Genomic DNA, 12,725 nt, shown 5'->3' on the forward strand with positions numbered 1-12,725 from the left:
GGGGGAATCTGCCCGTGGCGGGAGGCGATCCGGTCCTCCCCCTGGAATCCTCTTCGGCCGGCTCCGCTCTGTGGCAGTTCCGCAGAGCCACCAGCCAGCTCCGTAGCGCCAGCTATACAGCTGCCATTGCCGTGCCGTATCGCTGGCTGAGGGCTCACTCCAGACGCAAATGGTGTCCGCTATGCCATTTGCGGCCGTAAAGCTCTTAGATTAAGCTATATGCAGCCGTAGTGTAAGCTAAATGCAGCTTAGTTTAAGCTAAATGGCTGCATTTAGCTTAAACTAAGAGCTTTACAGCTGGAAATGGTGTAGCGGACGCCATTTGCGTCCAGAGTGAGCCCTCAGCCAGTGATACGGCACAGCAATGGCAGCTGTATAGCTGGTGCTACGGAGCCGGCCGGTGGCTCTGCAGAATCGCCGCAAGGAGGATCTGGCCCCAGACGGTTCCGGAGGGAGGCGGAGGTGAGTTGTGCTGTTCCGCCACGGACTCCGGAGGCCGGATTCTTTAGAAACTGGCCTCATTGAGGTCTGTGTCAGAATTCTCCGCCATCCCTAGCTGTGAGAGCTTTTAACATTCTCCAAAAGGTTAATATCACTTTCCTTCTCCTTAGCTTTAATTTCCTCCCACCATACCGAGTTTCTGTCCTGAATGTTGTTCAGCAGCCGTTTAGGTGTTTGGACAGACAGCAGATAGCTTGCTGGGTTGTGTGCAAGAGAGATAAAAGTGAGAACTAAATACAGTGGAAGTGTATTCTCTGTGGTGAAGAGCCTGGCTCTTCACAGGCGCGCATGCAAATCTGACCTTCCTTGAGAAGTCTGAAATGTGTGGGTTTATGCAGGAAAAATCAAATGCTAAATACAGTGGCTAGGATACTTTTTAAAAGAATAAGAACATAAGAAGAGCCCTGCTGGATCAGATCACCTAGTCTAGTATTCTGTTCACACAGCGGCCAACCAGCTGTTGACCAGGAACCCACAAGCAAGGCATGAGCACAACACCCTCCCACCCATGCTCCCCAGCAACTGGGGTACATAGGAATACTGCCTCTGATACTGGAGGGAGCACGTAGCCATCAAGACTAGTAGCCACTGATAGCCTTTTTCCTCCAGGAATTTGTCCAACCCCCTTTTAAGCCACCCAAATTGGTGGCCATCACTGCATCCTGTGGTAGCTAGTTCCATAGTTTAACTACACGCTGTGTGAAGAAGTACTTCCTTTTTTCTGTCCTGAATCTCCCACCAATCACCTTCATTGGATGACCCCGGGTTCTAGTAGTTTGAGAGAAGGAGAAAAATGTCTCCCTGTCCACATTCTCCACACCATGCATAATTTTGTACTCCTCCATCATGTCTCCCCTTACCCGCCCTTTTCCCGAGCTAAACAATCCGAGCTGCTGTAACCTTCTCTCATGGGGGAGCTGCTCCAGCCCCTTGATCATTTTAGTTGCTCTTTTCTGCATGAGTGGAGGCTATGATTATTACCCCCTCCCCACCCCACAAGCAGCCTCTCTGACAAGAGGATTCCAGTTTACCTATGTGAAAGACATTTCTCTTTTTACCCCAAAATTTGAGGCCCCTTTATTTAAATGAATTCTGTGGTGGCTCTTATTCTCATAGCAACACAAAAGGGCCTCCTTTTGCACAGTTCCTTGTCGCAACCTCTTGTTGCAATGTCTCTTTGAATAGACGTTCCCTTTAATTGCATTGCATGAGGCAGAAACTGAGTACTCAAGCATGTGAGTCTGATTGTCAGAAGCTGTGACGTGTCCAGATTGAGGCTGCTCCTGGTGGTCTCTCCTGTGAATGAGAGTGCCTGTCATGTCCTTCTAATATAGCGTCATGTATTTGCAGATCTTGCAGGGCCTCGTTGATGTTCGCCTCCCACACAATGACTTTTACCGAAAATGTAAGTGCCTTGCATCATTTCCTCCTGGGCCTTGATTGGAGGGCACTTCCAGATGGCTCTAACTTGTGAAGGGGTATATGTGTCTCAGCTTGGGATGCTGGAGAAATCCAGAACGGATTCAAATGAGTTTGGACTTCTTTGAATCCAACCTGTGGATTCCACAGCTGATTGGCTTTTTCTGAATTGCACAGATTCTGCAGACTTGTGGGCCGCGTTTTTACTGGGGGTGTGCGCGTGCAAATGCGCACTTGTGTTAGTGCGCACTTGTGCTGATGCACAAGTGGGATGAGATTCTCATACATCCCCTGCCCCCAATCCAATTCCATCAATGAGTGGAAGACAGAATGAAAAACGCCTGACCATCTGCAAAATACAGATGGAATGAATTTAACAAATCCTTACATCTGTAGTCTTAGCGCATCAGTCCTCTGAAGTGTATCCAATGGTTGCATGCTCCTTTCCTCCAGTGTAGTTTGGCTCTAAGGCTAGCATGACAGCAGCTTTGAATGAATGCCCAGTTCTGAAGCAACGAGAAGGTTCAAAACTTTAAAAAGGGAAGAGTTGAGATCCTCAGGACTTTGTGTATGCCATTATAAGAAAAAAAAAAGTAGTACTTGGCTGCGTAAGGCAAGACCAAAGGTCCATCTACGCCAGTATTCCAATTTCCACAGCAATCAGCCATGCGCCTCCAGGAAGTATACAAGTCAGAAATGAATGTGATAGCAGTGTGCAGTTGTTTTTCCCTCTGCATCTCATATAATCAGAATATAATCCATTTGACTATTGTGTCTAGTAGTAATGATTTGGCACTGCAAGGTGCAATTGAAGGCACGTAGATCTCAGAATCGAAGAGCCATCGCTCACCTGGCCCATTCCCAGCTTTCCTGTGTAGATGGTGTTCCTGACGGAAAAGAAACCTCTTAACAAAATCTGTACAGTGTACACTGAAGTCATACCCACTCTTAGGTCATAACTGAACACGAAGCTTGACACAGGACTGCTGCCAAAATGGCAGCCCCTCTGTCGAGTTCTTCCCCTGCCCATTCGTGTTAATGTTCATTGAGATTCATCATATTGTGTGCCCCACTCCCAGTGGTAGGGAAATATGCATGGCGTAATGATGGTTCAACAGAGGTGTGTCCGCCTAAATCAAGATGGTTGAACCTCAGGCCCACTGGCCCACCTGGGGTCCTAGTCCAGTCTTCTGGGGTTCCCCAGATGGCCACACCCCTTCCCTTGACCACACCCTCTTCCCCCCAACCACTGATCTTTTGGTGGTTTCTCACCTTTTGTGCAGTTTTCTCCCCATTCGAAAAGGTTGAATTGCCTCTCCTAAGGCTTAGTTACTGACAAGAAGAGCTTGAAGCTAAAATATACTGGATATATATATTTTGTATATTCAGGTACATCATGTTGTGTGCCCTGCCCCTTTAGTTTTTGGCCTTGCCCACCACTGGAATGCAGCCTCCAGAATGGAATTCGGTGCTTGGGCTGAAAGAGGTTCGAGACTCGGAACAAGCAATTATGGGGTGGGATGTGGTGGGGATAGGGATGGGGGAGAAATCCTCCACGGACCCCAATGAGGCGGGATTCTGTTGAATCTGGTCCCCCGAAGTCCGTGGAGAATCAGATCTCTTACCTCCACCTCCCCGCAAAGTCTTCACTGGCTGGATCCTGCCTTCCGCTGAATCCAAAACCCCAGCAATACAGCTGCCATTGCCGTATCGCTGGCTGGACTGACGGACTGTGGACATAAATGGTGTCTGTGACGCCATTTGCGTCCCTGCTCTTTGATGTGATAGGCTACTTAAATCTTTACGTAGCCTATTGCGTGAAAAAACAGGGTTGCAAATGGCGTATGTGCGTCCCTGTTCCTTCACGCGATAGGCTACGTAAAGATTTATGTAGCCTATCACATCAAAGAGCAGGGACGCAAATGGCGTCTGCTACACCAGATGCCATTTGCGTCCGCAGTACGTCCGTCCAGCCAGTGATACGGCAATGGCGGCTGTATCGCTGGGGCTTCAGAGCCGGCCAGTGAGGATTCCGGGGGGAAGGATGGATCGCCTCCCTCCCCATGGACCCCCCCCTCCAGAATGGCAGGTAAGTAATTCGCACATCCCTAGGTGGGGAAGAACTCGAAATGGGGATGCTGAATTTGGTGCTAGCCACATATCCGGCACTCAGGACAGATAATGAAGCTGAAGCTCCAATATTTTGGCCACCTAATGCGAAGAGAAAACTCCCTGGAAAAGACCCTGATGCTGGGAAAGACTGAAGGCAAAAGGAGAAGGGGATGGCAGAGGATGAGATGGCTAGATAGCATCACGGATGCAATGAATATGAACTTGAGCATGCTCCGGGAAAGAGCGCAGGACAGGAAGGCCTGGCGTGCTATGGTCCATGGGGTCACGAAGAGTCGGACACGACTGAACGACTGAACAACAACAACAACATATCCGGCATCTCGTCTAGATCTGTCCTTGAAGGGAGGGGAACTCTTGAGCACTAGTTGGTGGAAAGCGGGTGACAGATTTAACAAACAAATAAACACACTCTTTTGTGCGTCTTCGATCTTTTTCTTGTTTCTGCCATTTCATTGTCAAAAAACATTGTTTTTCTTTTGGGAGAAAAATAAAATGCCAAGTTCTGCACCTAGGAAAAAGAAACCAAAGGCACAGTTACAAGATGGGGGATACGTGGCTCAACAACACTACAAGTGAGAAGGATCTTGGAATTGTTGTCGATCACGAGCTGAATATGAGCCAACAATGTCATGTGGCTGCAAAAAAGGCCAATGCTCTTTTGGGCTGCATTAATAGAAGCATAGCTTCCAAATCCCGGGAAGTACTAGTTCCCCTCTACTCAGCACTGGTTAGGCCTCATCTGGAGTACTGTGTCCAGTTCTGGGCACCACACTTTAAGAAGGGTGCAGACAAACTGGAAAAGGTTCAGAGGCGGGCAACAAAGATGATCAGGGGACTGGAAACAAAGCCCTATGAAGAGAGACTGAAAGAACTGGGCATGTTTAGCCTTGAGAAGAGAAGACTGAGGGAAGATATGATAGCGCTCTTCAAGTACTTGAAAGGTTGTCACAGACAGGAAGGCCAGGATCTCTTCTCGATCATCCCAGAGTGCAGGACACGGAATCATGGGCTCAGGTGACAGGAAGCCAGATTCCGGCTGAACATCAGGAAAAACCTCCTGACTGTTAGAGCAATACGACAATGGAACCAATGACCTAGGGAGGTGGTGGGCTCTCCCACACTGGAGGCGTTCAAGATGAGGCTGGACAGCCATCTGTCAGGGATGCTCTGACAGGGATTCCTGCATTGAGCAGGGGGTTGGACTCAATGGCCTTGTAGGCCCCTTCCAACCCTACTATTCTATGATTCTATGAAAAGTAAAAGATTTAAAAATCCTGCCTACTGTAATTAAAGTTCCATGTTCAACTTGTGGTAAACTCATCCCCCCCCCCCTTCTTCTTTTTCTTTTCTGGAAAGTATTTTTAGAGATTATAGATGAAAAGTCAAGAAACTCCCTTTATGAAAGCATGAGCAAGATCAAAGCCACAACACAGATCATCTGGGGAAAGCAAGATCAGGTACATCAGTCAATTTGCTTCCACCCCCGTCCCCCATTAATGCTAATGCAAGTATAGCGGATTAAGCAATGGGGAGAGCAGTGAAGAGCCTGAAGGCAACTTAAAGATTTGGAAACATGTTGACTGGGTTTGCACAATACGCTAACCCACACTCAGTAGTTGAGTGTGGGTTGTCGGTTGAACCATGGATTAGCATGTTGTCTGAACCCAGGAAATTTTCAGCAGGGTAGCTTGTTAACCATGCAGTGTGGCTTATTTTTCTCGAACAAGCCACCTTGAGCACTCATGGTCCAGTTTCCGGTGGTCACAGTAGCTTCAAACAATGGGTGCACACATGGCATGCATAGAGGCGGGGGAGAAGCCACAATGGCTTATTTTCCCCTTGTGATCATCTCAAAACCCTCATGGTTTGTGGTTGGGTTGTTCAGAGTGGTTAACAAGCCACACTGTGGAAAATGTCCTGGATTCAGACAACACACTAACCCCACAGTTCAACAACAACCCACTTTCAACCACTGAGTGTGGGATAGCATGTTGTGTGAACAGCTCCATTGGCATAGGCTTTGTAGACCAGATCCCGCTTCGCCAGTTGCAAGTTCAGGATTCCTCATGGTTCATGCACTATCCGGTAGGTGCTACTGCTTTGCCCGCTATGTGACCAGTGAGAACTAAAGATCCCAGCCTGCCCCAGTGCACTTTTGCGTGGGTTAAATGGCATAGGAGATCATGGAAAGAATATTGGAGAAGAGCAGCGCTGTGCTTCAGAGCCCCATGTAGGCTCCAGTGCACATGCCAAGCTCTCAAAGACTCTCATGCTGTCACAGACTGCCCCATTCATTTTGGTGGAGACAGCAGATCTGTGTGCACCTATGCCTGTATATACAGGTCTCCCGACTTCGTTGAAATGCCTAGGACAGTCCAGGTTTAGGAGCTCCATGTGTGCATTAGAGCTCCCACATCTGCACAGAATTGTTGGATTAGGGTGAAGGTGTGTCGCAGCCAGGAGAGGGCAAAAGAGGACAGAGTTGGGGTGAATCCCAATTCACCTGGAGTTCTGTTTGCCTTTTGGGAGAAGGAGCCATTCACACCAGAACTGTAGTTGGTGAGAGAGGCGTTGCCATGACAACTATAAGGAGAGAGACGCAGTTCTATGACTTCCTGCCAGGGTTAAGAAAAAAGCTGAAAGATGCGACTGCAGGAAGGAAAGAAAGAAAGGCATGTGAAGAAATTAGCAATGAGTGGGAGGAAATGATTATCTCTGAGGGAGCAGGAAAAACCCAACTTCCTTACCCTTATTCCCAGCACAGGACTGATCTTTCTCCTCTCCCCCACCCCAAATTGCCCTAGTTGCTCAGCAACTGCAGCAGTGCTGGAGCTGGTATAAATCAGTGCACACCATGTGCGAAGGATGAGATAGGCACTCATGTGACTGTCAGATGTGATGGCCTTAGCTCTCAGTGTGTGAAGCACTAAGGGATCCATTGGGGATTGACGGTGGTTGGGGAGCCTCTGTGCGTGTGAGCGTTGGATCTGCGTGAGGTTCCTTGTGGCATGAAGACGCATAGTGTGGCAGCACCCTTGAGCAGCCTTCCCCAACCAGGTACAGCCCAGATCTGTTGGACTACAATTCCCAGCATCCCCCATGCTGGCTGAGGGTTGCTGGTGGAAGTTGTAGTCAACCACATCTGGAGGGCACAGTTTGGCGAAGGCTGCCCTAGGGATAAGCAGGAATATGTAAATGTCAGTTGAAGTACATTGGAGGAGAAAGCAATACAATATTTTGGTTCTTTACTATACTCATGTTTAGCACTCTCGCTATCAGGCCAGTTAGTCAGTTGTTTGTTTGTCTGTTTACTTTGCAACCCCATTGTCTTTAGTTCACAGCATTTATTAATTTGGTTTATTTTCCAGTGTAGTTCAGCTTATGTTTATATGGGCCAAAATGGCCACAACACCATTCCCACAATTAGTAATTGTGTGATTGTGATCGTGTGCTTTTTAGAGTAAATCTCAGGAATGGGCCCCTGATCAGGACCCAGGGTGGGGCAATAGGCAAACTGTAATCCTTTGTCCCTCGCTGCAATCTTGTGGGTCTCCCCGCCCCCCACTGCAACCCCCACTGGTTATTTGCATCAGGAGGAAAGCTCCCTTTGGGGCCAATGTATTTTATAAATAACAAACTACAGTTAACAAAATAAAATTTGCCATCCTCAAAGGTAGTGCACTTGTAATACAACTCCAGCCTTGCTCAATGCTTCTTGCAGCCAAGCTGACTCCTAACAATGTCCTGGCGGAAGCCATTGATTTAAGGAGCTGAGCCATTGCAAAAGGTTGTCCTAAGGTGACCCTTGGCATCTTTCCTAGGTCTGTGATGATGCTATGTCATCCACATGGGTGACACCCTTTTCTCTCTTACATTTGACCCCTTTTTCTCTCATCTAGGTTCTGGATGTTTCGGGAGCAGACATTTTAGCAAAATCGATTCCTGACTGTCAAGTACACATTCTGGAAAATTGTGGGCACACTGTAATCGTGGAACGGCCCAGAAAAACAGCAAAGCTCCTCCTTGAGTTTTTAGCTGCAGTGCAGAATATGGAGAACAATAAGAAACTGGCTTGAATGTCCACCATCAAGTTGACCCCTTAAGCTAGATGTTTCAGCTGTGATGAAATACTGCTACTTTAATCAATTCTCAGGGATCTTCTTAGACAGAACTTGGTGACCGTGCCAAAATCCCTGAAGAAACCAGAATAATTGATATATTTAATTTGTAGGTCTGTCAGTGCGTTGGCTCACGGGATCCTGAGCAATCTACAGATATGTATGTTGCTGATAAAGTCCAATGAAGTTTGCATTATCCAGATACTTTGGGAGTAGCAAAAGAGCCATCAGGTGACTCAGCTGTGACTCAGCTAACTTATTCGTCAGGCACAATCCATTTGTCTTTGATAACGTTTTCACACATTTTTAACTGTTTATCCAACTTGGGATGGAGAATGTGCTTGTTAGCTAGATAAAGTAGGAAGAGAGTCGCAGATCTGTCATATCTGGTTAGTGTGCCCATTTCCCAGTCTGTCTTTGGTGATGTTTCATTGGATTTTAAATCTAACCATGAGTGGAAAAAGTCCAAAGAGGGACAGATCCTTGCAAGGTTCCTGAATTATCTGGAAAACATGCACCCTACCTATCCATTGGGCTTTACCTACAGCATACATGTAATATAATTATTTATATAATATATAAACTAGAATATGACCTGAAATCAGAAAATTCTATATCATGGAATGTACTGGCCACTCTTAGGTTTATGCAGCTATGTTATGTGATCTAGCATAATATTCGGCTAATTGGAATGTAGATGTCAATGACATTTGTTTAAAATATATAGGAAATATGGTATGGAGCAAAACGTCATAGACTGAGAGCTATGGCACATTTGCACCTCTTAGTATATATGGCTTTGCATGATGAGCAGTAGTTTCAAAAGATCCTGATGATCCAGATGTTTGCTAAATTGCTGTTTATGTAGCTCATTAATTTATGATTTCAGCAGAGAAGGGAGGCAACACATCAATTTTTAATAGTTCGGAAGTTTCATAGACTGTGCAACTCTGTGTTTACACTGATTTATTATGGATGCGTTTTTGATTCCCTCCACAGCTCTCTTGTGTATGTACTGCCTTAATAGTCAGTGATGCTGAAATATTGGTATCATCTGGCCTGACTTTAATCATAACATATTCTGTGGTTGATTGTGGTATTCAAACAATTTTGGAGTAATTGGTTTTGGTCTTCAAGCTTAAGGGGCAATTCACTTACTATAGAGTGCACGCATGCGTGTGCATACACACAGGTTTAGTTCCACTGAAATCAATGGGGCTATTCCTGATTTACATGGTTAGCAAATTCTCTGTGAAAAGTGCTATTTCTATACAGTTAATAAACCAAGCGGAGCCATTTTGAAACCATTTCTGGAGCCATTTTTTCCATCTAGATGGGACCTGATCCAAGCAATAATACTGTTATGTAGATAGATGCACAAGTGATCAAATTCAGGTTAGAGTTGGGATGAGCTGTTTTCTCAGCTCTTTTCTTAATTATGTGTCCTGCTGAGTATTTTGATGTAAATAGTTGAGTTTCTTAATGAATTCTGTGAATTCTGTGAATGGAAATGTTTTGGGGGTGGGGTGGGGGGAATGTATACGGGATGAAATGTGTAACAATAAAATATAATTAGGGTACTCAAAAGGCTTGTTTGCTTACCAAACTCTTACAAAGTGAATTATTTATCAGATGTGGTATAATCTCCAACAGAATGCATTTTCAAGTTTATTGGTACATTGCACAGGAAATACAATGGTCTTTCTGTTTCTGGATATTTTTACTCTTCTAGTTGTGACTCTTTAGCCGAATGACATTTCTGTATCAAATTAAGAAAGCAGGCTTGTTTCATCTCGTTAACTGTAATGCTTTTTCTTTTTCTTTTTTTTAACATGTGGAGAAAGTTTCGGAAAATCCATCACACCGAGAAACACTTGGCAAACATTGTTGCTAAGTTTAGTAATCATTTACGGTAATGTGGGTATTTAGGCTGTAGCTCAGGGGTCCCCAACCTTTTTGAGTCAGTGGACACATTTGGAATTTTGAGAGCTTGTTGTGGGCACTCTTACAAAATGTCTGCCATGGGGCGGTTGCCCAGTTGTACAATGGCTGCCATGGTGGGCATGGCCAGCCACAAAACACTAATTTACCAGAAGGCATGCTGGTGAGACTAAAAGTAACTTGCCCAAAGTCTTAAGTACTGAAGGGTAGAACTTCATTTTGCAGTGTGCCAGCCTCCCAATGAAACAATAATTTTAAAAAAATCTTAAGAAATGAAATAAAAATCAGGAGTGTTCAGAGAGCCTAGTGGTACCAAGAGGTGTCTGGGGTTATGCTCGTGTCCATGGGCACCATTTTGGAGACCCCAGCTCTAGCCCATTCAGAGTAGCTGTAGTAAGTCAATGAAGCAATTCCGAAGTAAATAGATTCCATTTTGCAACTGGCATCTGTTGGGGCACTCAGTGCATACTTTGGTCACTGGCATTCTTTCTGCTTAAATGGGAAACCACTGAAAACATGGGACAGCATTGTTTTAGAGTTACTACATTACTGACCCAATGATAAAGTACAATATTTTGGATATAAAGTTTTGATTTCTTCTCATCTGTAAGGATTCTCTGTATTTTAAATTTGCATTTATGACTGCCGTAGAACTATTTTGCCATACATTTTCAAATATGATATGAAACAGCATCCTAGTTTTTTAGAGCCAATGCTGGTCTGTCTTTTGCTCAGATGGGGAAAGGAAACTTTCCATCTTTACTTTGAAAAGTTCAGGAAAATCTTATAATTGCTTGATCAGTGTTTCATTTCATAATTGCTTGATCAGTATTTCTAATACAGCTGGAGAAAAACAAACACAGAGACTGTTTTCTTAATGTGTACAAAACCAGCAGAGGAGGAGGAGGAGTTAATTTCCCCCCCACCTCTTGGTATGGTTTTCGGAAGTCAATGTGTTGTATCAAAAGGACTTAATTAAAATGTAATTGAAATAAAATATGGAAGTTTTTGTGAATGTGGTTTTTCTCTCTTCATCAGTGCCCTCATGCGGTCTATTTCTGATGTTCAGGCAGTGAGTGCGCTTATGTAGCCAAAATCCCCAAATCAGCCCAGTGAGGTGCTCAGTGACCACAGAATCCTGATGAACTGGGGTTTGGGGTGGTGTGGTGGGAGCAAATAGAAAACTGGGAGGGAAGGGGGGGGAATGGAACAGAGTGGCTGGACTCCTGAACAGGGAGCACGCCACACTGCAACATTTTATTACAGGTCTAACCTGTCTGGTTTCATGGCAATGTTGCCTTGAGTAAATGCAGTGCCAGTTCCAGGTTTTGGGTGCCCTTGTGCAGGGTGCTCTCGCCTCCACCAAAGGCTGAGAGCATCGGCTTGATGCCATGGTCGCTGCCAGTTTGCTTGCCTCTCCCACTGGGCTGGAAGAGAGAGGGAACAAGCCATGGGGAGGTTATTGCTCCTTCTCCTAGCTTGCTTGCTCAGAGAGGGCAGGTGACCTGATAGCGGCAGCAAGGAGAAGTTGCAGCAGGGCCAGGAGGTTCCAGGGATTGGCAGTGTGGGACTCTTATAGGAGTGTGCACCTCAGCAGGTCGCTGACGATACCATCCCCTGACACTGGCCCGAAGGAAGTGGCCCTCCTATTTCAGCCCAGTGGATGATCACAGCATCTTTAATTTTCTCCTCTGCTAGGCCATTCAGACAAATGAGGCTGAGCAGTATATGTAAGGAAGACAAAACAGGGTGGGTGGGGGGAGGAAAATACTTTCAGTAAAGCCCTTGAGGTTCAAGGGTAAAGCATAGACTCATAGAATAGTAGAGTAGGAAGGGGCCTATAAGACCATCGAGTCCAACCCCCTGCTCAGTGCAGGAATCCCAAGTCAGAGCATGCCATGCATCAGCTGTCACTTCCTTGTAAAGTAGTGCTGTCCAGTCTTGTGATAAAATATGATCTTTTACTTATCCCATTTACAGATCGAAATGCAAGATTTGAAGTGAGTTCTACATGGCAGATGGCTATCTCCTTTTTATCAAGACCAGCGAGCAGAGGATCTAGGTCATAAAAAGATTCAGGGAACTTTTATCCCCCCCCCCCCCGCAGTTTTAAACTCCTGTGGCTATGGTACTATATTAGCAATCCCTGTAGGGAGGGTGAGCTAAATTTTTGCATCAAACAGCCTAACACGTACACCCTGTTACAGCACGAGGAAATTCTGTTTGGCTGTGACTCTTCTTATCAGCTTCTTGCTTGCAAGATTGGGCTTTTATAATTAAAGCAATTACAGTAGATTTAATCCTAAACTATTGTTGTTCATCTCTGCGCTGTTAGGTGCGTACTGAGAAGCTGGCTGTGCACTAGCAACAGTGAAGGATTAATTTTACAGGCTGGAGGATGTAGCTGTTAAAGACCTGCCTCGTAGTGTTTATTTATGCCTGATGTCACCTTGATGATCTCTGTGCCACCTTCCTGGTTGTTCCCAGGGCTGCCCTTAATGCTGCCAGCTTAACTTGCAGCTTGGTTGTGATTGGCATTCTCCCGTTTTCGAGTGTGGGAGCATCTTGAGGGTGCATCTGCCCCTTTGCAGACTTTCCCTGTCCACTTCTTAT

The 12,725-nt window shown here is 45.7% G+C and overlaps 1 protein-coding gene across 4 annotated transcripts in view; it reads left to right on the plus strand.

Annotated features, from left to right (window-relative positions):
• LOC146354893 (monoacylglycerol lipase ABHD6-like) overlaps positions 1 to 11,125 on the plus strand; it is a 41,726-nt gene extending 30,601 nt beyond the window's left edge. For 3 of the 4 annotated variants that reach the window (XM_084840128.1, XM_084840130.1, XM_084840131.1), the window contains exons 7-9: positions 1,852 to 1,906; positions 5,410 to 5,510; positions 7,953 to 11,125. In XM_084840128.1, the coding sequence (XP_084696254.1) occupies positions 1,852 to 1,906; positions 5,410 to 5,510; positions 7,953 to 8,129 (333 nt within the window). In that variant the 3' untranslated portion in view covers positions 8,130 to 11,125. Of the gene's footprint in view, positions 1 to 1,851; positions 1,907 to 5,409; positions 5,647 to 7,952 lie in introns of those variants that run through there. The other variant, XM_084840132.1, reaches the window with a different exon arrangement.
• The last annotated feature ends 1,600 nt before the right edge of the window (positions 11,126 to 12,725 follow it).

This window comes from Heloderma suspectum, chromosome 2, assembly GCF_057233095.1.
Source record: "Heloderma suspectum isolate Gila_16-S chromosome 2, 16-S_ref, whole genome shotgun sequence".
Taxonomy (NCBI): Eukaryota; Metazoa; Chordata; class Lepidosauria; order Squamata; family Helodermatidae; genus Heloderma; species Heloderma suspectum.